General features: G+C 45.5%; 1 protein-coding gene across 6 annotated transcripts in view; it reads left to right on the top strand.

Moving 5' to 3' along the window:
* Positions 1-1226: 1226 nt before the first annotated feature.
* Positions 1227-26514, top strand: part of LOC147899032 (FAD/NAD(P)-binding oxidoreductase family protein) — a 133446-nt gene continuing 108158 nt past the window's right edge. For 5 of the 6 annotated variants that reach the window (XR_015541406.1, XR_015541405.1, XR_015541403.1 and 2 more), the window contains exons 1-2: positions 1227-1557; positions 25056-25205. Coding sequence is in view for 1 of the 6 variants with exons in the window: in XM_087377975.1 (XP_087234101.1) it covers positions 1402-1557; positions 25056-25205 (306 nt within the window). In the remaining 5 variants the exon portion in view is untranslated. The remainder of the gene's footprint in view (positions 1558-25055; positions 25206-26514) is intronic. The other variant, XR_015541407.1, reaches the window with a different exon arrangement.

Raw genomic sequence — 26514 nt, 5'->3', positions numbered from 1 at the left:
ATCTGGGTCTATGATGCCAAGTTCTCCCTCTACCTAGGGTAGGATCACTGTCTACCAGGTGACCTTAGATCTGATGTTCATTGTCCATGTGAAAACACCAGCACAAGGCTATGTACCAAGTTGTGGCAAAGAAGATTTGGTCCATCAGGGCCTATCTTGAAAGGGAAAGTTTTGGCCAAGCTTCAATATAAAAGCTTGCGCCACGCATCGTCTAACGCATGGGCAATCTGTTGCTTCGTTGAAATGTCAATGGTCACACCTGGAAGCCTAAGCACCTTGTTGCATGACCTCACGGGATCCAATGGAAGCCAAGAGCCGCTGCCTAGTCTAGGATCTCTCAAACCTCCTCAGTCATCGTGAGGAAGCCGATTGATTGGGTCTAGTTGTTCCTAGCCTTAGATGGCATACAATGCAACTCAAGGGCTCCTCGAACTCCCTCCAGACTCGCCGTCTTGCCCTCCCCAAAAGGTGTTGCATCGTCTGTAAACTCTGAGCCTAGTAGCTCTTCCTCCTGTGATGAAGCAGGAGCTGCATCTTAGTGTAGCCTGTTGCTTGGGAGCACATAAAATAGCATAGAGCCGTTGCCACCAAAAAGAAAAGAAAAGGAGTGAGAGGGTAGCCCTGACCTATAGAGCGGGAAAGGGAGAAGGCCTCTCCCGTGTGACCCCCAATAAGCATATGGTTGGTACTCCTTGTATACAAAGGTGAGACCCTCCAAATCCAGAAACCCACTCTATCGTGTCATAAGCCTTCTTGAAATCCAAGGGTGTTCTCTAGGAACCCATCTTCCGCTTGGTGTTTTCCAAGGAAGGCCACTCCAAAGAGCGAGAAAGGGAGAAGGCCTCTCCCATGTGACCCCCAATTAGCAGTGGAGACCCTATGTACGAGAAACCCATACTGGCATACGAGGTCGTCCCCATACCCATGCCAGATCGCCTTCGCATAAGGGTTAGGGGAGCATCCCCATAGCCTCAGATACTGCATCCTCTTAGGCTACACTACCTCCATCAAGGAGGGTCTCGTCTCCATTCAGGATGCACAATGAGGTGGTGATCACCAAATCGTGCGGAGAGAGCTCCAGCCATACGAGATGGCAGGTATGATAGGTCACATCATTGGCTGCAGCCATGAGGTTGCTCCTCCTATGGGGACGAGATTCACACCCTCCACATTATCCATCCCGCACAACCCGTCCCCCTATACCTTCTTAATCAATGTACGAAAACCTCCGAGTTCGAGGATGTTGCCACCTTATTTAAAAACTTTGTTTTAGTGTGCGTTATACTTGGCTTCCTCGCTGTCATTGTGGCTTGATTGTTGCTTCGTTAGGATCCCACCTGCACGCCTGATTAGCTCATTGATCAAATGCTTTGCTCCTGTCGCTTTTGCACGAGGGCTTAAATGAAGCTTCCTCTCGAGGCCAGTCCTCTGCACGATTCGAGAAGTTCTCTCTCCTTTCATCTCTTGTCGAATCCCCAAGTGGCTCTGCTTGGCTATGGAATCAGAACCCACAAACGAAATGTAAATTTGGGTCCTCATTGTAGCAGAGTGCAAGAGGTACAATTTCTATGCTTCGCGCTCTCATGCAACGTCTTGTATGGAGGTAGGCGTGAGTGCAAAAAACACGAGCCTCTTTCGTAAGCTAAAACATGAGCCTCTTTCGGAAGGATTTGGGTATCATTTTTACATGTCTTGTCCTCAAATATTGACGATGTAAAAACCACAGTTTCAATAAAACAATCAAGTTGGCGGTATTAGGGGGGTCGCTTGTCTTTTGTATGACGTTCATGGTCCTCCACCTGACAAGGCTTTGAAAACAAGTGTTTCGCAACAAGCTCCACCTGCCTACATCTCCTATGTATTTGATTTTTAAATAGTATGTTTTGTACAAAGTATGCCTATGTCAGCGCTCTTCCTGTCTTCTCATCTGTCTGACACGGATGAATCAAATTTCCTACATTGGACTGAATTAAAGGACTGACGTTGTTCGAAGATACGAAAAGTGAAAAGTGTTACGTCTGCCGAGTCTTAAAGTGTTGGCAGAGCTCCTCTGTTCTCATGTCACTTCCATGAGGCGTCTGCCAGTCATCTTGTGAGGCTAAGCACTCAAATCCTTGATAGACGTGCTGAGTGCAACGTATCACGATGATGCATGAGGATTTTGTTTTATCTCCTCCTCTGCTTGGAAGTGTTGGTGGTAGAAGGAGGTGGTCATCTTCAAGATCTCTTGTGGATGGGACTGAAGCTGTCTTGTTTCATCTCTTAATCTCTAGAGCTTCGATCCCGTTAGAGTTTCAAAAAAGTGTCGTATCACCTTGTCCCTTGTTGAAGCCAACAGTTGCAAGAATTATGCTTGCCTGGCCTGTGTCTCTTGCAAGGTCCAGTGGGCACACTCGCATCAATAAGGGAGCCACTAGGAGTTGGGCTCTGGCTTCCTCAACCTCTCAATGGAATCCACTTCTCTGAAAGTCAACCTAGGTAAAACCAAGGTTATGATCTTCAATACATCTGAGCCGTCATGGGTCAGGAGTCGTTTACGTTTGACTGTTGAGATAGTTTCATCATACACGTACCTTGGGGTTGTCTTCTCCGGACCCATCTTCACTATGAGACTCGCGATGTAGGCACGCTTGGATAGAGGATACACTTCATTGGCCAGACTAGAGAGGCAGTGCTTCCGTTCGCACTTCAGGATCCACGGATCAAGGGGTTGCTCTTTGACTCCTTGGTCTTCCCAGCAGGAAATTATGGTAGCCCTTGTTGGAGACCAGACTTATTGGATACAGAGTGGGCGCGGGTGGAACGACTATTGGTTCTCATGCTATCATGGTTGATTCGTAGTAAGCCATTGTTCCTCACCACATTATTCAGGTTGAGTTTGGGTCATCTCTATTATAGCTAGATGCTGCATTTCAGGTTACCACATATCTGTACCGAGTCAGAGAGAATGGGGATTATTCTTCCGGACGTAGCAAGCTGCCATGGCTAGCATTGTCTTCCTCTATGACACTCTCAGCAGGGTGACCAGAGATGCTGGTATGCACGCACAGAGAGATGGTTTGAGGGACATGGACAGACTCCCTGACTTTCAGTACAGTATGGACGCTCCTTTTTCTCCCCTCTTGTCACATGATGTCAACCAGGTAATCCGTGAGGATCTCTTACAGCTACACATATTCCGGACCTAGTTGGGATCAAGCGAACTCCCAGTGAAGCTTAGCTTCTACAGGGATTATTGTTTACATATTACAGAGGAGGGTTTCATTGACCCACCAGGATACACGTAGATCCACTTATCCCACTCACTGAGGATCTCTATTGGGCAGTTCCGGGTCTCTTCACATAGACTTCGTATTGAGAGCGGTAGAGCAGAGCGCTTACCCAGGAAGAGGCGCTTATGCACATTATGTGACATGTAGGAGGTTGAGATTGAGGAGCACTTTATCTTCAGGTGTCCTGTTTACTATGAGATCCGAGGGTGTTTCTACTGCCTCTTCAGAGATAGCTATGGGGTTTTGTCCCGATTCCTCTCCTATCCAGATCAAAGATGCTTGGCAGGCTTCAATCATGAGGTAGTCAGGCACAGCGAGAGGATACTTCGATCACGGAGATAGGAGCAGACCTTTTCGTTGTTGGTAGATCCCTCTCATAGCTCTATCACAGAGTTCTTTCAGCCATATCACCTGGACTCCCCGAGACGAGACCTCGACATGATCGGGACCTAGAGCCAGTGACTTGATAGCTCAGACAGAGGACGGGCGCACATATTACACTTGGGGATATTCCCTCCATGTTTCGCGTCGAAGCATAGCCGACAGGGGTTACTGCAGCCCTTGTTAGGTGTAGAGCTATGACCAGGAGTCACAGGACCACACCCTCGAGTGGTCGACATCACTCTATCGTTGACTTCATGCTTCCTATGTCTCATCCACCCCTGATGTCTTGATGATGATGATGATGATGATATGACTTATCTGTAGTTGACCACCGACATGACTATGTTGTACTCAGTACTTAGGACTACCATTCTTCATTGGTGTGGATGCTCGTTTAGTAGCTCCACCCTCATAGCTCGCTTGTATCAGGAATTTCACCGTCTCATAGACCCATTGGTTTTCAGAAGACTTTGATAAAATTTCTTTCTTTCTTTCTCTCTCATGAAGTGTCTGTCTGTGTCTCAGAGTTAGGGCCTGAAGGTACGGATCGAAGAGAGAGAGAGAGAGTGCAGGTACAAGATGAGTCGAAAGAGAAGTCACGTCAAACTTAGATAGATAGATAAGGTTGCAAAACACAAGTACAAAGTACTTGTATCTAGGCCTAGGACTAAGTGTCCTAGGTGTCACATAGGACTAAGTGTCCCATGTGGCATAGAAGACACTAACACTATAAGTGCCTACACTTATGCCTACAAGGCACATACCATGGCCTATAGGGCATCACTAGAACCACCAAAAGATGGCCTACAAACCCCCCTCCATGGGATGGGCTGAAGTACTCTGGAAACGTCTCAGAATACCTGGTAGTTTCTGGTCATGGTGGCACATGTTCATCCAAAAGGATATAGCCACCTATGAATGTACAAGGAATGTCAGATCATGTAACAAAGGGAACCAAGTGTAAAGCCTGTCGGAAGACTTCGAACTTGGGACGAGGAAGTGCCTTTGTAAACATATCTGCGATGTTGTCCTCTGTGGGAAGATAGGACAACTCTATGTCTCCTGCTGACAACCGCTCCCGAACATAATGATAGTGAACTTCAATATGCTTGGTACGCGCATGAAACACTGGGTTACGCGAAATGGCCAAAGCACTCTGGCTGTTAGTGTAGACAATAGTGGAGGATGTCTAGCAAATACCAAGATCTGTAAGTAACTGTCGAAGCCAAACACACTCTACTGTAGCGGTGAAGGCTGCCCTGTACTCAGCCTCACAACTAGACGTGGCAATTGTCGGTTGCTTCTTGCTGAGCCAAGAAATACATGAATTGCCAAGCAAAAAACAATTGCCAGTATGTGACACTCTGGTGTCGGAACATCCTGCCCAGTCACTATCCGTGTAAGCATGCATGGTAAGTGAACCCTGATCACCATAGAAGAGGGCTAAATCCTGAGTGCCTCTGAGATATCTGAAGACTCTCTTCACTGCCTGCCAATGCTGTGAACTGGGCATGTGCATGAATCTGCTGAGCTGAGATACTGCATAGTGCAAGTCAGGTCTGGTGTGACATAAATAAATAAGGCATCCAACAGCCTGCCGATAAAGAGTGATATCACATGGTGGGCTCCCATCATGAGCTGAGAATTTGAAGCCAGGGTCCACCGAAGTAGAGATTGGCTTGCAATCCTCAAACTGAAAACGATCAAGGAGCTGTCCAATATACTTGGACTGAGACATCATGATACCCCCCTCAACATGAGCAAATTGAATGCCCAAATAATAATGGAGCTGTCCCATGTCTGAAGACTGACATGTCAAAAATCTGCTGCAAATCAGCCTTGAAAGCTGCAATTTGCTGAGTATCTGGGCCCGTGATAAGCACATCATCGACATATAAAATCAGCACTAAAAAATCAGATCCACTCCCACGGAAATAAAGAGTGGGTTCTGTGGGACTATTCTGAAAACCAAGGGATAGTAAGTGTGCATGAATTTTGGCATACCATGCCCTGGGTGCCTGCTTCAAACCATAAAGGGCTTTTCTAAGCCGGCATACCTTATTTTCAGAATTAACAACCTCAAAGCCAGGAGGTTGTGTGACATAGACTTCTTCCTGCAGATCCCCATGAAGAAAGGCGGTCTTGATGTCAAGTTGGTGCACTTGCCAATGATGATGGGCTGCAATGGCAATGACACATCGAATGGTAGTAATCATGTATGTGGGAGCAAATGTCTCCTCAAAGTCAATGCCTTGTTGTTGGGCATACCCTTTTGCAACAAGACGGGCTTTGTATCGATCTATGCTGCCATCAGATTTCCTTTTTAATTTGTAGACCCAACGCGTTCCAATGGCATGCTTGCCAGGTGGGAGATCTACTAATTCCCTCCTGTCATTTTTGGCAATAGATTGTAACTCAGTTTTCATTGCATCCATCCACTCTTTGCTGTCAAAAGCATCTTTATGGCACAAAGGCTCTTCATTGCAAGCTGTAGCAAGGAGTGCAAACTCAAGAAAGTGACCATGCTGTTTATTCCCTGATCTTGTCCGGGCAGCAAAAGGCTGATCTTGTTTGCTGTCCCTCAATGTGTCAAGAAGCCATCTGGGAACTTGCCTTTGCTGTCTATTGACAGCTCTTTCTTCAATGACTGCATCATCAGTGGTGGGATCATTTTGTGCCGGAAGAGAAACGTGCAAATCAGCATGAGGTTGGGGCTGATTATTGCTTAGTGGAGGGCTTGCGGGAGGCTCATGTTGCTGCTCAAAATCCTCTTCTGATGATGGCAGAGGTAACCAAGATTCAAAGGCATCAAACATGTCAATATCTGGCTTTGCTTTGCAGTCCACAAGAGGAGAAGCTGAATGTTCAGCAAAGATCACATCTCTACTGACAATAATCTTCCCAGTATTTGGTTGATATAACCGATACCCTCTACTCTCTTGGCTGTAACCAATGAATATGCATTTGATTGCCTTGTCATCAAGCTTATGTCATGAACATATGCAAGAGACCCAAAAACTTTCATGTGTGAAAGTGAAGGCTTCCTGCCTTTCCATGCTTCATAAGGTGTAATAGTCTTTAATGCCCGTGTAGGTAATCTATTCAGCACATAGTTGGCACACATTACTGCATCAAGCCAAAATTTATTGGGCAAAGACTTGGCCTTAAGCATGCATCTGGCCATCTCCATTGTGGACCTGTTTTTCCTTTCAGAAACAGGATTCTGCTGAGGAGTGTAAGGAGTAGTGCATGAGTGAATAATGCCCCGTGAGGACAGAAATGCATCAAACTCCTTTGACATATACTCACCCGCCCTATCTGTGTTGAGGGTGACAAGCTTGCTTCCTGATTCATTCTCAACCATATTCAGCCATCTCTGAAAGCATAAGAAAACTTCAGATTTGGCATTTAAAGGATATACCCAGCAATACCTTGTGAAATCATCAATGAGAGTCATGAAATACTTGTATCCTCCAATGGCATTTGTCCTCATTGGGCCACAGACATGACTGTGTACTAGCTGCAATTTCCTTTGTGAGAGTTTTGGACAATTCTTTTGAAAAGGAAATCGATGCATCTTACCCAAAAGACAGCCCTCACACACATGTTTAGAAACTGTGTGAGTCTGAGGTACATCATTTGCCATCTGCTGTGAATGTAGCTTTGCAAGAGCTCTATAATTGAGATGGCCCATTCTCTCATGCCAAAGATGAGTTTCAGCAATCTGTGAATCTGAAATTGCCAATGCTTCAATAGAAAGTGCAGCTGAATGATGATCAAGGTGATAAAGCCCTTTTTGCAAAGTGCCAGTGAGAACTATGGCATTGTCATCACGAAGATCATATACTAGGCATCTGTAGCCATCAAAAATTACTCTGAAACCTGAAGTAGCAATTGCTGAAATTGAAATTAAGTTGACTTCAATTCCAGGCACAAAAAGAACATTTGTCAGAGTGACAGGATGGCTGGAAATGGATGTGAGCTGCACATCTCCAACTCCTTTTACAGCACATGAAGCATTATTGGCACATGTAACAGTCCCCCCTCGAGGTGCATCAGCTAGAGAATGAAACAACTGTCTGCAAGATGTGACATGCTTGGAAGCTCCACTATCAAAGTTACCAGGACTGAGCATCATTAGCAACAAAGAGTGCATCAGCTTTGGAGGGATCAAATGAGCAATGGACAGCCCATGCCCAATCATCCTGAAGAGCATGTGCATGTGAAGCATCTGCTGGCTCATGGGATTCAATGGCATGTGAGGCATTAACTGTCAATCCTGCTTTCTTTTTCTCCGAAGCAATGCGTTTCCTGCATTCTGAAATGTCACGTCCAGGCTTGCGACAATAGTTGCATCTTTTCTTCTTTCCCTTATCTGCTGTATTTTTAGATGCATGGGAGGAATTGCAGCTGCTATGCGTAGAGGAATCGCAGCTGCTGTGCGCAGATTTTGGCTTGCCCATAGGCTTGGAAGCCTTGCCTCTTCCTGTCTGATGTGAAGCAAATGCATGATCAGGAATAATGGCTTGTTTGTTAGCTCTACTTTGCTCTTCCTGCAAAAGCAAAGTAACTAGCTGATCAAAAGAATAGTGGTCTGGATTACCCATGGCCACTAATCGAAGGGTTGTAGCAAACCCTTGATATGTATCTGGCAGTCCATTCAATCTAGTACTGACAAGCTGTGAATTTGGCACCACCTCATCAATGTTGGCAAGCTGTTCCATGAGGTCCTTGACCTTTGTCAAATATGCATCCATTGACTCACCTTCATTCATATTCACTTCTTGTAATTGCCTTCTCAAATATGCAACACGAGCTTCATTGCGAATCTGATATAGAGAAGCCAATTTATCCCAAGCATCCTTTGCTGTCCTGCAAGAACGGATGTGTGGAATAATGATTCTCTTGCATGATAAAGCAATGCATGAATGTGGATTTGCATCTCTTGCATCCCATCTAGACTGTTCCTGAGTTGGAAGAGCAGCAGCAGGAGTGCTAGAGGAAGAGGCATTAGGAGGAGTACCACCTGCAGAAGGACCAGCACTAGAAATAACCACTGTAGCATTGGCTGGCCTCAGAGCAGCCCCAGAAACAATATTCCACAAATGCTTTGCAACAAGAATATGTTTCATGAGATAAGACCACATTGGATAGTTGGTGCCATCCAACTTATCATCTTCACGAAGAACTCCAAATAAATCTTGATTGTTCCCAGCCATAGCAACTGTGATAACCTGTAAAAGACCTGAAAACCCAAAAGCCTCAAGGCTATCACTGCAAAAAGCTGGCTGTCCCAAAAATGACAGCAAATATCTGCAAATTTCTGACCCGCAAAAGCCCCAAATTTATTGAGGGCAAATAGGCCAAAAAGAGGGCAAATTCAGAAAAGCCCCAAATTTTGCTGAAATTTTGCAATTGTGACCCAATGTATGCAAATCTGACTCAATGTCCTGCAAATGTAACTTAATGTCCTGCAATCTGACCCAATGTACTGCAATCTAAACAAGAAATTGCAGAACAAATCCCAAAACTCCAATTTCTTGCAAGAAATTGCAATTAAAGGAGGTGAAAGGAAATGAAAACCCCAAATTTTCCAATGTCCTGCAATAGCCCCAAAATTTTCCAATGTCTTGCAAAAGCCCCAAATCTGCAAATGTCTGTAGATGACTGCAGTGAGACCAAGGACCTGTTTCAAGCCAATGCTAAAAAAGGTACAGAACCTGTGGTGAATCTGGATGGAATACCCAGATGAAGCTGTACGGAACACCACTGAAGGTACGTAGTACGGGAAGCTGGTACAGACTGCTGACGACTGAAGGTACGGTGAAAGTACCTTATACTCCTATGCAGGTACAGTCGTACGGGCGTAGGTACCTTGTACGGCGAAGGTACGAAACGGCGTACGGTACGAAAGTACGACGGATCTATCACTGCACCGTACGTACGGCGAACTGCAGGTATGGGTGTACGATTTCAATCAGCGTACGGCGATGCACCATTTCAGTACAGCGATGCAACGGCTACGTGCAGTACGGATAGCGACGGCGCAGGTACCACTGAAGGTACGGCGAAGTGTACTGCGATGCACGACTTCAGTACAGTGACCCTCGATGCGCAGGTACCACTGTAGGTACGGATCGTTGATACCAGGCCTTCCGTACAACTGTACGGAAGGGAATGCAGATACACCTGTTACTTGGGGAGCTGGACGCCTGCTCTGATACCACTGAAGGTACGGGTCGAAGAGAGAGAGAGAGTGCAGGTACAAGACGAGTCGAAAGAGAAGTCACGTCAAACTTAGATAGATAGATAAGGTTGCAAAACACAAGTACAAAGTACTTGTATCTAGGCCTAGGACTAAGTGTCCTAGGTGTCACATAGGACTAAGTGTCCTATGTGGCATAGAAGGCACTAACACTATAAGTGCCTACACTTATGCCTACAAGGCACATACCATGGCCTATAGGGCATCACTAGAACCACCAAAAGATGGCCTACAGGGCCTGCAACTCTTTGCTGCTCCTCTGAATGATCTTAGCTCATGTATATCTTTAGGCTTTGGCCATGTTTCAATACATCAAAGGGCCCAACCATCTTGTGGGCAGGCACCCTTTGTAAGTCATCTTAGGTTTGTTCTATTTTTTAAAGTACTTGTTTAGTTAGTTATGAAACTGTCCCCTTCCCCCTCCTTCCCCCCCAAAAGAAGAGCTCAAAAGATCTCATTATTTGACAAAAAAGCAAGATAATCTAGATCCCGTGCATGTAGGCAATCAAAGAATGATCGCGAAGCACAGAAGAAATGATACTAAGACAGGGCAAGGTCACCAAAGACTCTGTGATTACGGTCCTTTTATAGATAGAGTCCATAGACCCCCTACCCCAAGAGCTCCAAAGCAATCAACAGGTTAGGATCTACCACCCAACATGCAAGTAGCTCTAGGAGGGGAAGGACTTTCTCCTCCCCTACGGGCAGAACCTTCAATTGCAACAACTGAGCCTAGTTGATTTGCCATACCCTCCCCCTCCTCCTTCAATTCAATTCTCCTAAATTTGCCAGCTTTTCTTCCCCTCTTCTTTGAACTAGGCTTGGCTTCATACCTGTTGTCCCTAGCTTTGTCAACTTGAATTCCTCCTAGCCTTCCTGTCCCGCTTTCCTCCTGTTGGAAAGGTCACCTCCCCATCTAGAAGCCCCCAAATTAGGAGAGCATGGGGGAGGGAGGCCTAGGGCAAGACCTGCCACATGGGGCATCTGCCCAGAGGAGAGAGAGAGAGGGCCGCCACATGGGCAGCACCTCACAGCAAACACAAGCAGAGGTACCTGGCTCCTGGCCAGATCTGCAGGGAGAAAATGACGTCAGCAGCAGTATGGATGGCCATGTCAGCAGTAGGAACAGTATGGGACCGTGGAGCAGCATGTATAGAGCTAGGGCGCAGCATCCTAAGGGCTGGAAAGGCCTCAAACATAGGCAGAACAGTGACCTGGCCAGTGGCGCAAAGCCACATGGCAGGCGGAGCCAGCAGCAACACCAAAGGGGCCAGTGAAGGGCCCTTATATAGGGCAGGGAGGCAGCCGACCAGGCCGACTGGAAAGTCGGCTCGTTAGGGCTGCATAAGGCCCGCCAAAAGTCGGCCATAAGGGCCTGCCTGGGTTGGCCAAACAAGCTGCCTGGGTTGGTCCATTTTCAGGGGGCCTTCCCCTATAAAAGGGGCCCCTTGGGGGTCATTCGTCATCCTCCAGGGCAGCCTTCAGGGAGCAGATTTGGAGCAGAAGAGCAGCAGACTTGGAGCCTACATCCAAGAGGACCAAGGGAGTCTGCATACTGCAGACAAAGCTTGAAGAAGGGCTGCACACCTAGGCTGACACTTAGGGCAGCAAGGTGCGGGGGATTAGACATGGAGACTAAAGTCTACATACACTCATCAGGGAGCACACGGACTCATGGATCTAGGAGTGTCTCGGAGGTAGTAAGACAACGTCTTTTGGTGAGGACAACGGACCACGATTTGGTGGGACTTTGGCCCCTTGTTGCATTGTGTCCATTGGACGGAAATATGTTGTTGGTCCCATATCTCTCTTGAGCATTGTCTATTTGCTGATCTGCATATATGTGTGAAGCACATTAAGTAAGGAAGTTTGTGATTCCACCCACACCAGCACTGTGTGAGCTCCTGGGCTATTCTATCAGTCTTCTGTTGTGTGTACCCTCTGTTTGGTTGATTTCTAACATCCCATCTTGTCTCCCTCTCCTCCCACTCATGTTGGAAGGTTTGATAGGCCTAGACTCCCCCTCCTCCTTCAATTCTCCTAAATTTTCCGGCTTTTCTTCCCCCTCTTTTCTGAACCCTAGGCTTGGCTTTGACATTTGTTGTCCCTAGCTTTGTCAATTTCACTCCCTCCTAGCCTTCCCTTCCCGCCTTTCCTCCCCATGCCCTCGAGCCCTGCAACCTCTTTTGCCCCTCCCCTCCCACAACTCCTCCCATCTCCTCTCCCTCTCCTCCCGCTTAGATGGAAGTTTGTTAGGCCCGCACTCAACAGCCTCCTCCCTCTCCATCTCTTCTTCTTTGACCTCCTCACGTAGCCCCCTTTCAAGGCAACCTATTTATGAGGACTCTTGGAGAGCTCGATACTCGAACTATATTGAAACCCCCATAGTCTGGAGATTGTGCAGTCACCCTAGAAGCATTTGGTTGTTCAAGGATGATTTCGATAATATATCATGATGCGCCCACATGTATACGAAAAATAATAATGTCTTGTCTCAGTTGTTGTATCGTTGCTCGGTTCTTCAATTGTTTGTATGTTGCAACTTGGTAGTCAATCCATTGAAACTTCATCTCCTTCTCGATGAGCTCATATAATGGTGTGGCTACTCGAGCAAAGTCTGTGATGAATCAACAGTCGATGGTGGTAAAGCTTATGAATGAGCAAAGCAAAGGCAGGCTATTCAGCTCGGGCATTTGCTCTGTTGCCTCAAATTTTGAATGCTCGGTCATTGTCTCATCTTGAGAAACCAAGAGATGGGTAGAATACTAAACGGCACTTAGCCAGATTCAGTGAGACACCTACTTCTGTGCATCTCTTAAATAAATTCTTTACATAGTAAAAGTGATTGTTGTCATTTGTATAGACACAAAAATCATATAAAATAAATTGCAAGGAACTCGAACAAATACTCCTTGAAAGTCTCAATGGAAGGTGGGAAGTGCATTCCACAGTCTAAACAACATGACATTGCATGTGTAGGCTTCCCACTTGGTGACGAATATGGTCCTCCTTGGTAATGGAGATTTGGTTATAGTTATTGTATCCATCCATGAAGGAATTTAAATCGTATCCAGGTACTTGGTCTAGGATACTGTCAATGAATGGAATTAAAAAAAGGGACTACTAAGGTTTGGGCAACCGACTTGCAATAATCTAGATAGATGCAGTCCACGTGGGTGTAGGAGATCATGTTTGTTCAAATGGTTAAGGTGAGCTTTGTGGCCCTTGGGTGATCCTTGTCATCTGTATCCGCGTGCTCCTCAACACCAAGGTAGGTAAAGGGTGTGACACTCTCCACCTCTTTTACGGTCAAAACAGAAGGATAAACCTCTCGAACCTACACAAGAGTGTTAAAAATTGTTACTTTTCTCTTGGACAAGTTCACTAAATGAAGTGCATCCAATTGGGCTTGCAAGCCTTCAGGAGAAGTTCTGAAAGACCACACCATTAGAAAATAAGGATGCCCCCTGAGTCCAAGTGGATGTTGGAACCTAAAAACTCAATTGGATTCACCTACAGCCACAACTTGTTTTAGTTTATGATTAAGACCATGATAGGAGTTCAAAACTTCCTGTGCTGGCCGATTGGCTTGCGGAAGCTGATTTAAAGTGTGCGGAATTTGGCCACGTAGTCGTCGATCATCATATCCTTTTGGTCCATTCGACCAAGCTTGGCGAGGACGTGGATTGTGGTCTTCTCTTCATGGTACCGAGCCAAGAAAGCGCACTGAGGGCTGCAAAATCTGTAAAAGGGGCGATGCCGTACTGAGCAGACATGCCAATTGATCAAATGGCATGTGTTTTTGTAGCAGGAGATAGACTATCCACACTCTCTCTCATGCTCAATACTAACTGCAAACTGCTAGATGATGCACTCAATACACAAAGTGATGCTGTGGATGTGAGTGAGAGAATTAGAGGGAGAGAAAGGTAGTGGACCTCGGAAGAGGAATATATAACTGAAAGTATGAATGCCCAAAGGGCTGAATACAACTGTATGGAGGGGCTGAAACCCTCACTGCAAAACTGGAAGGAAACTAGACTACCTAGAGGAGTTAAATCCTCACTAGATCCCATAGAGGCTGAGGCACCCTGCTGGTCTGCTGCAGGGAAGCCTGGCTACTACTGCACTGAAGGCTTGGAAGGCCTGAGGTGGGGATTTTAAATGAAGGCCAAGGGGGCTGCTTTTATAGGCCCCCTTAGGCCTCAAATTGACCGACCAGTCTGCTCCCTGTTCACCGACCCGCTACTGCTGACGTGGCAGCTGACTTGCTGATGTCATCGTTGATGTGGTGCCCTGCTGATGTGGTGCCTTGCGATGATGTGGCGCTTGCACTATATGGTCTGCTGAGCTGGCTGCTGCTTGCGTGGCAGTCCACATGGCAGTCGGCTGATGTGGCTGCTTGCATGGCAGTCCACGTTGCTGCTGCGTGCTAACTGGACAGCCCACTTGACAGTCCAGCATGCCACGGGTTGAGGATGCCCTTGACATCCCCTTCTGTTGAAACTCGAATTAGGGTAGAGAAAAATCCGCCTTGTACGCTGCAAGGAGGTACGGATAGTCCGTGACCAAATCGTCTTGCACCCATGGTGCTTCGTGGGAGCCCCTGTGCTTTGAACTTGACTGCATACAAGCGTTGTCAATTGCATGTTCCTCTTTTGAACCGATGAAGTAAAATTTGCTCTGGTTCCACGATCTCGGCCTCATCGACAATTTCAGGTTGCTTTACATCTGGTACTGTGGTTGGTGCCGGACCCACATATGAGATAACTGCAACGTCATGGCCACATCATTCACCACCTTGATGATTGGAAAGGGTCCAAAACTTCGATGAGAAAGTTTCGGGTACTTCATTCCAATCTGCTTTAGACGTTTCTTCATGATTTGAATATAGATCCATTGCCCTTCCTTGTAACTCATGTCATGCCTGTGCTTGTTGGCTTGTGTTCATAAGGTCTCTTGGGCTTTGGCAATGCAGTCCTGACTCCATGATTTGCTCATAGGTCTTTGTGATGCGATGAGCTTCGTATACCTTCTTGGAAGTCTTGGTGAGAAGGGACTTGAACTTCTTGCCGAACGTTGCTTCAGAGGGAGTTCGACCATGTTGGGGGAAGGGGGGACAAGGGACAAGGGTGGAGGCGGGCTGAGGGCGGGCGAGGAGGGGGGAGAGGGGGTGGGAAGAAAGGCAAGGGGGAGGCGGGCTGAGGGCAGGGAAGGAGGGGGCTGGAGGGTGAGGGGCAGGTAGGCGGGCTGAGGGAGGGAAGGGGTAGGCGGAGAGGGAGGGGAAGGGAGGGGGGGAGAGGAGGGCTGAGGCATAGAGAGGGGGAGGGAGCAGCATGGAGTGGGGAGGAGCAGCAGCCGTAGGCACATGCTTTGATTGCCTTGTCAGTGAAGACATTTATTGTTGTGGACAGCATCAAGGTCTCGGTATTGGTTGCAGTTGCCACTCAAGCAACTGCAACCAAAGTTTATTGTTGTGGACAGCATCAAGGTCTCAGTATTGGTTGCAGTTGTCTCTTAGGTCATTGGGTCTACAATACGTGTGCAGAGGATACTCTTTAGAAGCGCGTTTTCGTGCTCTCTCGAAGAGTGTTATTTTGTATCTTTCAGTTCTCCAAGTATTAAACAAATTCTCCCTTGATTGAGGGAGGGGGCCCTCAGTGGACTGCTCACTGGTGCTCATGGTGTCCTTACCAGATCTTGGCTGGACCATAAAACAATAGAGCTGCCCCTAGACTGATTCTCCCTATCTCAGGAAAGAAATCTGAAGCTCTGATACCAATGTAGCGGGAGATCTCTCTTCTGCTCAATACTAACTGCAAACTGCTAGATGATGTACTCAATACACAAAGTGATGCTGTGGATATGAGTGAGAGAATTGGAGGGAGAGATATGTAGTGGACCTCCGAAGAGGAATATATAACTGAAATGTATGAATGCCCAAAGGGGCTTAAACCCTCACCGCAAAATTGGAAGGAAACTAGACTACCTAGAGGAATCCTCACTAGATCTCTATAGAGGCTGAGGCACCCTACTGGGCTGGTGTGGGGAAGCCTAGCTACTGCTGCACTGAAGGCTTGGAAGACCTAAGGTGGGGATTAGAAATGAAGGCCAAGGGGACTGCTTTTATAGGCCCCCTTGGGCCTCAAACTAACCGACCAGCAAGATGCTGCCCACGGACAGTCTGCTCCCTGTTCACCAGCCTCCTCTTGCTGCTGACGTGGCAGCCGACTTGCTGATGTCATCACTGATGTGGCATCCTGCTGATGTGGCACCTGTGCTGTATGGTCTGATGAGCTGGCTGCTTGCATGGCAGTCCACTTGGCAGCTGGCTGATGTGGTTGCCTGTGTGGCAGTCCACGTGGCTGCTGCATGCTGTCTGGACAGCCCACGTGGCAGTCCAGCATGCCACGGGCTGAGGATGCCCATGACATCTATCTTCTTCTTCCTACAAGGTGGTCCTGTTACATTGCACAAATATTGTAACGCCGTGTGTTGTGTTCAGGCTTCGTATTCTCCAATCGTTCTCGAGAGGTCTCAAGTTTGCCGACTTGTTCTAGATGCACAAAGCCGGTCCTCATCCTACGTATGAGCTGCTTTTTGAAATCTTCATTGAGATATTTCTGTCACACATCAATGAATATTTTGTTGATTTCCCTCTTATAGAATGCCATCTTCTCTTTCGGACGTCCTTGAAGCTTGGTCAGAAATTTCTGTTTTACAAACTCCCTTATGGCCATATCACTGGATGGTAGATCCTTTGCATTGATCTCCCAATGTGCCATCCATTCTACCCTTGTTTTGTACCATCTTATATGCTTGGTTGCCTCTGTTGCTCTGTGAAGAAGTCCTTTTTGTGTCCATGTTTTAAACAGTTTTGGTGTATTGACAAAGTGTTTCCCTTCTAAAAGTAGCATTCTGAGGGTCCTTAACATGTGCCTCGATGTTGGCCTCAATTTCCTTCTATTACTCTTATCACGTTACCTTGAGTGTTTCAGTTCCTCAAGACCCTTTTTGGGAGCTGCATTTTCTTGCATTAGGCATCATTGGCATTGGAAGCTTGGTCCTCCACTGTTTCTTTAAGATCTCATTTTCCTTCCTCATAACCTTTTGAATTTCACTGAAGCTGTCTGTCCTCTCCATACAGATATGATAATTAATTCCTTTATTTTTGTACTACACTCTAAACAAAAGTGGAAGAAACATCCAGTCATGGCAGATTCTGATGTAAGGCCTTCATCGCGCCGCCTAAGTTTGTGCTGGGTTATACCGCAAGATGTTTAGTACTAATGTAGATGAAAAAATCAACCTTGCTGGAAAAATATCAGCGTCCGTCATTGACGGAATCTAAGAGTTTTGGTCTGTCTCTTGATGGAAATTCTGTTAGTGTAGGATGAAAAGTTACAGTCTGCCCCTCCTTTTGTCAAAATGTTTTCCTTTTTTGATGCTGTTCTCTGCCCCAATCTGCCTCAGCTGCATTCACAATCTACCCTCTCCTAGGGTCTTCTGGACTGTTTAGGAGTATGGGGGTGCTTGTGGCTGTTTAGGATTGGCTGGGCCACCTAAGTGAAGAGGGCAGTATTGGTGCTGAAGATGGGTGTCCAAGTGGTGGCCATGGGCGTATATGTGTGTGTGAGGAAGAAAGAAAGAAAGAAAGTTAATTAACGTCTATAAAACACCGAAGGGCCTATGAGACTGAAAATAATCAGATACAATGAAATCTAAGCGTGGGCCCACTAAACGGCCACCCATGACGAGGAAAAAAATAGATACAAGGCGGTGCAGCATATCTTAGTAAACATCGTCAGAGAGATGTAGAAAATGGTGGCAAGTTTGGAGCTACAACTATGTATGTTGTCGCAGCAACATAGGAGTAGTAGAGCCGAAGCCAATTTCCATGTTGAGGATCTAGGAGGTTAAACTAACCTAGCTCTGATACCATGTGAAAGTAACATATAGAGAGTGAGGGAGTCGGAAAGATGGAGACAAGGCTTAGGCAAAATGCTTGAAGTGGATAGCAAAGTACAAGCCTCATCTTATGGGTAGAGGATGCCTTGTTTTCCTCACACAGATACATCATTGACGATGTCAGTAAGTAGAATCTCATCGACAAAGAAATTGATCAAGAAGTCACGCTGCTTGAGCTCCTCCTGCACTAACTTCCGCTCCACCTCCTAGTATCACCATAGCTTCCACCCTTGCTCCTCTGCTTCCTTAGCGGGGTGCACTCCTCCTAGTCCCACCCCTCCCGCTTTTGGTCCCTTTCTCCTTTTGTGTGGCTGTTTTTTTCCCTTTCAGCCCACTCCTTCTCTCCCACCGTAGTCGCTTCCCTTTTTGTCTTCAGCTCTGCTTTCCCTCCCTTTTCAGCACGTGGACTGCCTTCTGCTTTGCCTAGCTAATCCTTCTAGCACTCAATTTCGGCCTGTGCGAAAAGATTCTTGGTGCCCATTCCTTGGTTTGTTCCTAGGGAACCCTTCCAAAGAGCCATGAAAAGTAGGTCAGGGTGGTTGTGTGGCTATTGGCATCGTTGACAAATCCCCCAAAGGCTACACAGTAGCGCCTTAGCATAGCTGTGCCTGTGCGAAGGGATTTTTTCCTCTCGTAGGTGGTCGCACTTCAAGTTGAGCTCCTTGGATATGTATATCGTGTTCATGGCCCTCAGTGGTGGGCATGCATGTAGACTTGGCCTGCCCAAATGTCTCGCTCGAGTTTTTTGGGCTACTTCTGCCATTTGCAACTGTCCCTTCTTTCCTTTCCTTTGGCTGCACACAAGAGCTTTCCTTTGCTTTCTTTTCTTCTTGTTTCCGTCCCCTCCCGCCTCTTCCTCCTTCAGCTTGCAAAAAAGTTCTTTGGTTTGTTATTTTTGGCTCTCATGGTAGCTCCCTCGACTCCCAGAGCTCTTTGGATTATTCTTTCTCTAGAAGACAAACGGCAGGTATAGACATTAGTTTACTCCCTGCAAGTTAGAGCGTTGGTGGGCTGTATCATTGGCCTCACGCCCATGAGAAGCGAGGTCCGTGATTGGACTCAGGCAAAGTTTGGCCTTAGAGGGTGACCATATTCGAGAGGTCACTATCTATGGAAAGGAGTTTTTCCTCTTCAGTTGAGCTCCCTCGACACCACCCAAGCTTTGATGGAGTAGAGTCCCATCTTCCGCAGACTGCACCTAGCGAATTTTGTTCCTTGGTACCATGGTTTCATAGTGGACAACATGGGCTCGACGCATCACATACCACGATTTTTGGTGATGCTCTACTTCCGAGGGCTCCCAAAGGAGTATTGACCCATCTTGTCCTCCATCGGAAGGTGTTTTGGCACAATCTCGAGCCCTTGCCAACCACGGCAGCTTTGATTTTGACAGATGATGTGGTTCCTCACCTTAGGGTGATCGTTGAATCCCTTGAGACTTTGCCGAATGAGATCTTTGTCGAGACACTGGACGCGGCAGAGTGTCGGCGAGTGGCTTCGTTGCATACAAAAGGGCCACTTGGCAAGGGCTTGCCCTAGGGGAGCAGATCAAACGCCTCCTCTCCTGCAGCGTCTCCAAGGCCAGCAGCGTGAGGACAGGCCACAACATACTTTTTTTTAAAATAAATAAATAAAATAGAGATCCTACCTTTTTTACAGACATCTTTGTACCACAACATCCTTTTTTTCAACATCTTTGTACCACAACGTCCTACCAGGCAACATTAGGAGTTTCAAACCCCTCGGGTGGAACGTTTTGAGGGGGGTGGTCCGAATGAAGCTGAGAAAAGGGCTGCGAAGAACAGGAGAAGGCGAGCCCGCAAGCGACAACAGGCAAGCTTAGGCCTTGCACCAGATCCTCCAACTCAAGGGAAGCAGGCTGCTAGAGCCCTAATGAGAGATACGATTTCCCTTGTTGAACTGGAAATCCATATAACTTTATTGATTTCTTTTTCTTCCTCATTTATAGTGCATCAATAAATCAATATCTTGCATATTTGGTTTGTTGATCTTCATCTCATTAGCATAGCAACTTAACTGTAAACTCTTCTTGCAATGTCTTGAAGGGCTTAGAGTCACAATATAATCACCTCCACATCAAGTGTCTTTTGTTTTGACTTTTGCTGAAATCCAAACTTGGTATCACGATTCACAATCATGTCATTGACGATGTCAAAGCATAATCAATAAAATGGAGTAGGATGTGATTGTCGTTGCTTGCCTCATATGTCCTCTCTATGGTTGTCACACATGCCTCTTTATTTCACTATTAAGTACTTTGAAAAATGTGCTGTTGCACTGCCTTAGCATTGCCATGTGTTGCATGTGCGTGATCCTTCTTCTGCTCTTTGTATTGCTTGTGTAGTTGGCTTCCACATGCGGCCGCTTTTAAACTATGGATCAAAACTCAAAGCTTTAGACTATCACAATGACTTTCGATGCCACCGTGCCACACAACCTATTTTCTAATTGCACCATTGTGGTGTCGTCACACAGGTGCCACATGTACTATTACATTTTCTTGCTATGCCTTGCTTTGATGTGGATGCCGTCATCCTCCTATTGTCATGCTGTCTACGCAAGCTTGCGTTTACACCCATTTGCACAACTTCTTTGTTGCTAGTTCCAAGGCTTAAAAAAAATCTTTGCTAGAAGCCGTTTTTGTTGTTGTATACTAACTCTCTAACTGAGGCGATTTGTATGGCCCATGAAGTGTAGAAGAAAACGATAATGCCTTATGCACCCCACCTTGTACTTGTCTTGTTGCAACAAACTTTGTAGTGGCTTTCACTATTTATTGGAGAGTATCCCACCACGAAGTGCAGAGCTGTTAGAGAGCATTTTCTAAGGTTTCTACAACAACTCATAGGTCAATTGATAGACTTTTGACAACCCTCAAGGATAAACTATGTCCCTTTCAAATCAACTCTCAATGGAGATTTTAAGGTAGAACAGGATAGAGAAACTACAATGGCATGGAGTAAACTTTTTCACAAGCTACCACTATGGCTATCTGTAAGGAAGGCCTTAATTGGGCCAAGTTAATCAGGGTTAGGACTGCTTCAAAGCCAACGATGATGCATCTGTATGCAGGTCCAAATTCTGGCTATTGTAGGCGATTGCAGCTGCAAACACTAAGCGGTTTTGTGGGGATATGTGCTTCAATGAAAATAGCAGCCCAAATGATGGGAATGAATATAGGCAGTAAGAGAAAAAGCGATGTTATAACAATTTGCAGGGCTCGATATGATGCTTTGACAGTTCAGCATGCTAAATAGGCCACATATGACAGGAAGAAAGATTTCACGTATCAAAAATTTTGTGCAGACTTGCTTGACAGGATCACAATTACACTACATCTTGATGGTAACCTAATTTCTCATGAGAAATTAATTAAACGAGGCACATGTGTTTAAGTTGAAAACTTCTAGGTAGTAAGAAGAAAAGGAAGCATGTACAAAAAAGTGACTCAGAGTTTATAACTAGTGGAACACGTGTGCTACCGATTCCAAAGTTTGAAGTATGCCTGCAAATGTTCTCCACAATAGATATCATAAGCTTCTGTAAAAAAGAAAGAGAGGTACGTATCAGGAACTATCCAATTCACTGTATTTGCAGATGCAGGGTACATTGAGTGTTAGTACGCTTCAAAATGTGCCACGAGATTGACAGGTAGCGCTGGCACTGACAAAATTTTCACTATTGCTTCTCGTCCAAGCTCCTTTTCATCATTATTCGCACCTCCAAACATCAGATGCACACTTATTAAGGGCACTCCTGCTAGTATACACCGGGAAAGCATCCTGCAACTTAGGTGGCACAAAGGAGAAATGCTTATTTTTAGAGTGATGGCACAAACCTGCATAAAAGTGGCAATCAGGCTAGCCTGGTTGGTGAACAACTAGATCATGACGAACCAAGCAATGACCAGCAAATTTATCATAGAAATCAAGACGGAAAAAGGCAAGGATTTGGATGTGCTTACTATTGAAACCTTCAGCTTGTACACTTTTGAGGACAAAGTTTCTGAAAAGGAGGTGAGTATTGCGCACCATACGGTATCCTTAAGGACATAAAATCTAGAAGATCACGAAGGTGATAGAAAGGATGCTAAAGTGGATTTGCACACAATGACAAGGAGCAGGCTGTGCAGTAAGAGCAAGTAATGCATAACAGTTTTAGTCTTGAACTTGCATCGCGAGATAACCACCACTTGCAATTTTTGCAGCAGTGGGAAGCCTCTATGTCTAACCACCACTTGGCAATTTTGAGAAGAAGATTATTTTAAATGGGGATGGTTCATAATGAAGGCCATAAGTAAGCCAAGTTAGTGGAGGTAGGACTAATAGGGCTAGGGTGCGTTTGGTCTTAGAAGGGCTATATAAGCCGACTTTAGTCCCATTCTATGACACGTTTGATGTTGACATCTCCTACCTTATATTAGGTACACAGCCTCCTGTTTCCGACCTCCCTCCGCTTTCCTCAATCTTACACTATCCCTCAAAATTGTCTCTACCATAATCCTTGAATACCACTAACCAAGATCCAATAGAGAAGTCTCCCCTTTTCTACACTATCAAGCATTGAATCTACCGTAGGCCTTGATACGAATGTGAAGAAAAGAGTGCTGGCCAAGGGGACACTCAAGGACAAGAAGAGGTGGATACAAAGCAATTTCTTGTAACAAAATAGATAGAAAAACAAGAAATCTTCATTGTGATAGAAATAATCAAACGCAGACTGAAAGCTGAAAGCTGAATTTACAATCACTTATCCCATAGAGATGCACGATAGAGTGCGGGGAAAGAGAAGAGAGAAGCACCACACGCAACACTAGGGCCCAGAAATAAGGGCTGGACCCCCCGAAGGTCTTTATTGCAATAGAAAATACTTTGTACAAGTGGCTCTGGAGTCTGAGAAGAGCATGAAGCTGAGTACAACTCTTGAATGAATCTAGGAGGCCTGGGGCCTTTCTTTTATAGACTGGGCCTAGCAAAATGCTAGGGCCTGCTTTCTAAAAGCTACTTTTACATAAAAGCAAAGCTTTTTAGGCTTTCTTTTTAAATCTGGTGCTTTTGGTGCCTTTTTTATCTCGTGGGTCCTCCTTTTAAAGAGGCCCCCCCTTGTCCATGCTTTTGGGCCTTGCTCCTTTTGGCCGACTGGTCTTCCAGGGCACTAGGCAACCACATGCCCCTCTTTGTGTATCTAAAACACTAGCTTTCCGCATGGAGATTCTTGCTTTTCTTTGGCATTTCTTGCTCTTTAAGAGCACTGGGCAGCCATAGGCCCTTCTTTTTCTTGGCAAATCCCTGCCCTTGTTCCTTGTGGAGTTGATAGCTTTGCCTTTCATAGGCCCTGACTCTTGCCATTTATGCTGGTGGTGGAAGGAAAGTGTTCCAAAACAGTCATAAGACTCTAATAATAGAAATCCATCAGTTTTTCCATACTTTGCTTATCATCTTCCTTGCAAATAACCTCAGTAGCTCCGTAATAAGATGGGCTGCTTCTTCCAAGGGCTTTGTTTTCCCGTCGGCTCCACCTTTGATTCCCAAATAAGGGAAAGAAACACTTGGCCAATGATTACTTGTACCGATACTTGAGCGCATGAGGCTCTAAAGACTTCTTATTTATGAGTAGTGTTTCCTTGAAACAAATTCAAGAAAACAATCCACTATTCTCCTTGCATTGCCAGAAAAGGGTTAGATCTTCATAAGGCAAACTTTATCAACATAAAAGAGATACTTAGCCTTGTATATTTCTTGGAGCCTTTCTTTGTCTTCTTTTTCTGAGAGACTCCTCTAGTCTTCTCTCATGGAGTGATTTGTAGATATACTGTTACTGTTTCCAAGTAGTGTGAACCTCTTCTTGGGATTGCTTTGTTTTTCTATCTATTTTGTTACAAGAAAGAACCGTGATTGGTTTCAGTGGTATTAGAGCATAAGATTTTCACTTTCATTGGTGGAAACGGTCCAAGGCTAGCACGCAGCTGTGGGTGAGCCACACTTGTTTTTGTATTAGTTCGAGTGTTGGATGGTGAGGTGCACCAATTGTGACGTGATTCTTGCTCGAGAAGGTGGGGCACTCCTGTTTGTGAACTAATACACATCCAGGAAGGTGGGGCACTATTGTTTGGAGGCTCGTTGTGGCACCAGGAGCTGAGGCGCATCTTTTAGGCGGCACAAATTCGTCTTGGCCAGACGTCTCTTCTCTCTCTATCGACGCAGACTCAAAGCTCAAAGCTGAATTTACAATCACTTATCTTATCGAGATTTGCGACAGAGCGCGGGGAAAGAGAAGAGAGAAGCACCACGCACAACACTAGGGCCTAGAAATAAGGATTGGACCCCCCCGAAGGTCTTGTACAACTGGCTCTGAGAAGAGCATGAAGTTGAGTGCAACTCTTTAATGAATCTGGGAGGCTTGGGGCCTTTGTTTTATAGACTAGGCCTATCAAAACGCTAGGGCCTGCTTTCTAAAAGCTACTTTTACATAAAAGCCAAGCTTTTTAGGCTTTTTTAAATCTGGTGCTTTTGGCGCCTTTTGTATCTTGTGGGTCCTCCTTTTAAAGAGATACCCCTTTGTCCATGCTTTTAGGCCTCATGGGGGTGCTTTCTCCCCACTACTGGGTCCTTTTTGCACTCTCTTAAGTCCTACACATTGCACAAACAAGTTCCAACACTTTAACCCATTAGAGGTTAGTGAAATGCATGCATTCCTAGTTCTTGGACTAATCCTAGCCCTTGGTGGATGTTACCACAGTTCTCTTTTACCAATGCAAAGCAAAAGTAAAACAAAGCTTATTCTAGTTTACCAAGCTTATTCTAGTTTACCAAAGTCAACTTTCTTGACCATCGTCAATGCAATAAAGATTTCTCTTTATGTCTTGGGAGAAGTACCAATTGGGTGCCATTGTCTCCTATTCCCTCAACATAACCTTCGAGTTTTTGGGATAGCTATCCACACTCTTCTCTCTTTTGTAATCCATGGGAATTTCCATTTTTTTCCCTTTTCAGAAGAATCTGTCTTTCCATTTCTACAATATATAAGCTGGCATTTGGCATCTGATGTTATCTTTGCACTAAATCAATTGAAGATCCTCCTTAGGTCATTGAATGGATTTGCATTTCAGTCTGATTGGACTTATCTTCTCTTTTGCTGAGGTAAAGAAAGGCGCAAGTCACCATCAGCAGCAAAAACCGTCTGTGCTAGTAGTTGTTGGGGGTGGTGCAGCTGGCATATTTGGTGCAATCAGGGCAAAATCTGTGTGTCCCAGCATGGATGTCTTAGTGCTAGAAAAAAGTCAGCTTTTGTCAAAGGTAAGTGAATATTCTTCTTTGTCCCTCACCTTGATCCAGATATGGAGAAGAGCTTCTAGACAGATTTGTTTCAAAGCTGAACAATGTTCCGATTAGCGAACAAAGTATAGTTTGTTGAAGTGATCATGTTAACACTTTGTGTTTTGTGTTCAATGAAAGCTGCCATTTCTGTTTTAAGGCTGGTAGTACTATGCCATTTTTCATATGTTGAGATTCAACAAAATTTTCTGGAAAGTCTGATGGGAATCTCTTATCAGTGCAAATATGCTATGCCCAAGGGGCTGGAGGTCCTTAGCATATTTTTTTGCATTTAAAGGATTTATTTATCTGGTCTTGGTCATTACGTAGAGTTATCTCAATATGGTGGGAGCGTCTCTTGAATATCATTTTAAACATATATTTTCAAGATTTTCCCGTCTTGAATCACATATGGTCAAGACAATGAAGAAGCATAGAAAGTTTGGACTCATGACATTGTTGGAATATGAAGCCAAAGTGAGTCTAAAATGAGTGTTCTAGGTGTGTTTTATAGTCTAGTGAGTCCTAGCCATGCCACGTGTCATATTGGGAGTTATCCCATATACACTATGGCTTTCTAGAGTCTAGTGTCACACACTATAGTGTTGTACTTGTCTATTGTCTATTACATCAGTCAACATCAAGCTCTTTGGTATCATGTGAGTACTTGTCCATTTCTTTCATTTTCTTTCCATTTCATTCCATTATGCTTGTTATCTTTCCTTTCCATTCCTAGTGTTAGCTTGCTTCTCTCCCTACCACTATGATCTTTCATGTGGTACTAGAGCCATGTTCCTAGCCTTGCTCTCTCTTTCCCTTTCCCTTTCAAGAGGTTGAGGTGAGGGAGGCCAATGAAGCTACTCTACCTCCTCCTCCTTGGAAGGTTGCCCTCTTCTTTCCTTCCTTGAGCTCTCTTCTCCACGCCATGATTTGCCACCTCTCTTCTCCTTTCTTCAGCTACATCTTTCTGTGATTTGCGGACGATGTGACGCTTCTATCCGGATCTAGAAGGAAAATCACGGCTTTGTGTCTTCATCAAAGTTGTAGAGGACCTTGAGTACTACAAATTTTGTTTTTAGATCATTGCAATCTGACTTTTCTGTGAAAAGTTACAGCCCTTGCAAGAAGTGACGAAATTTGTTTCTGTGCGCGAATTTTATTCTAGAGCTCAATGATTTGACAGCCCAAGCATGATGCAGCCCGCTCAACGTGGAGCTGTCCATCCTCTTCATTGTTGACCTCTGCTCCAGCCCACCATTTGCTCCTTCTGCCCGACATTCTCTTGGAGCTA

This window comes from Dipteris shenzhenensis, chromosome 8 (assembly GCF_047967505.1).
Source record: "Dipteris shenzhenensis isolate YYH24624 ecotype China chromosome 8, Dip_SZ_1.0, whole genome shotgun sequence".
Taxonomy (NCBI): domain Eukaryota; kingdom Viridiplantae; phylum Streptophyta; class Polypodiopsida; order Gleicheniales; family Dipteridaceae; genus Dipteris; species Dipteris shenzhenensis.
This window is presented reverse-complemented; position numbering and strand designations above follow the sequence as displayed.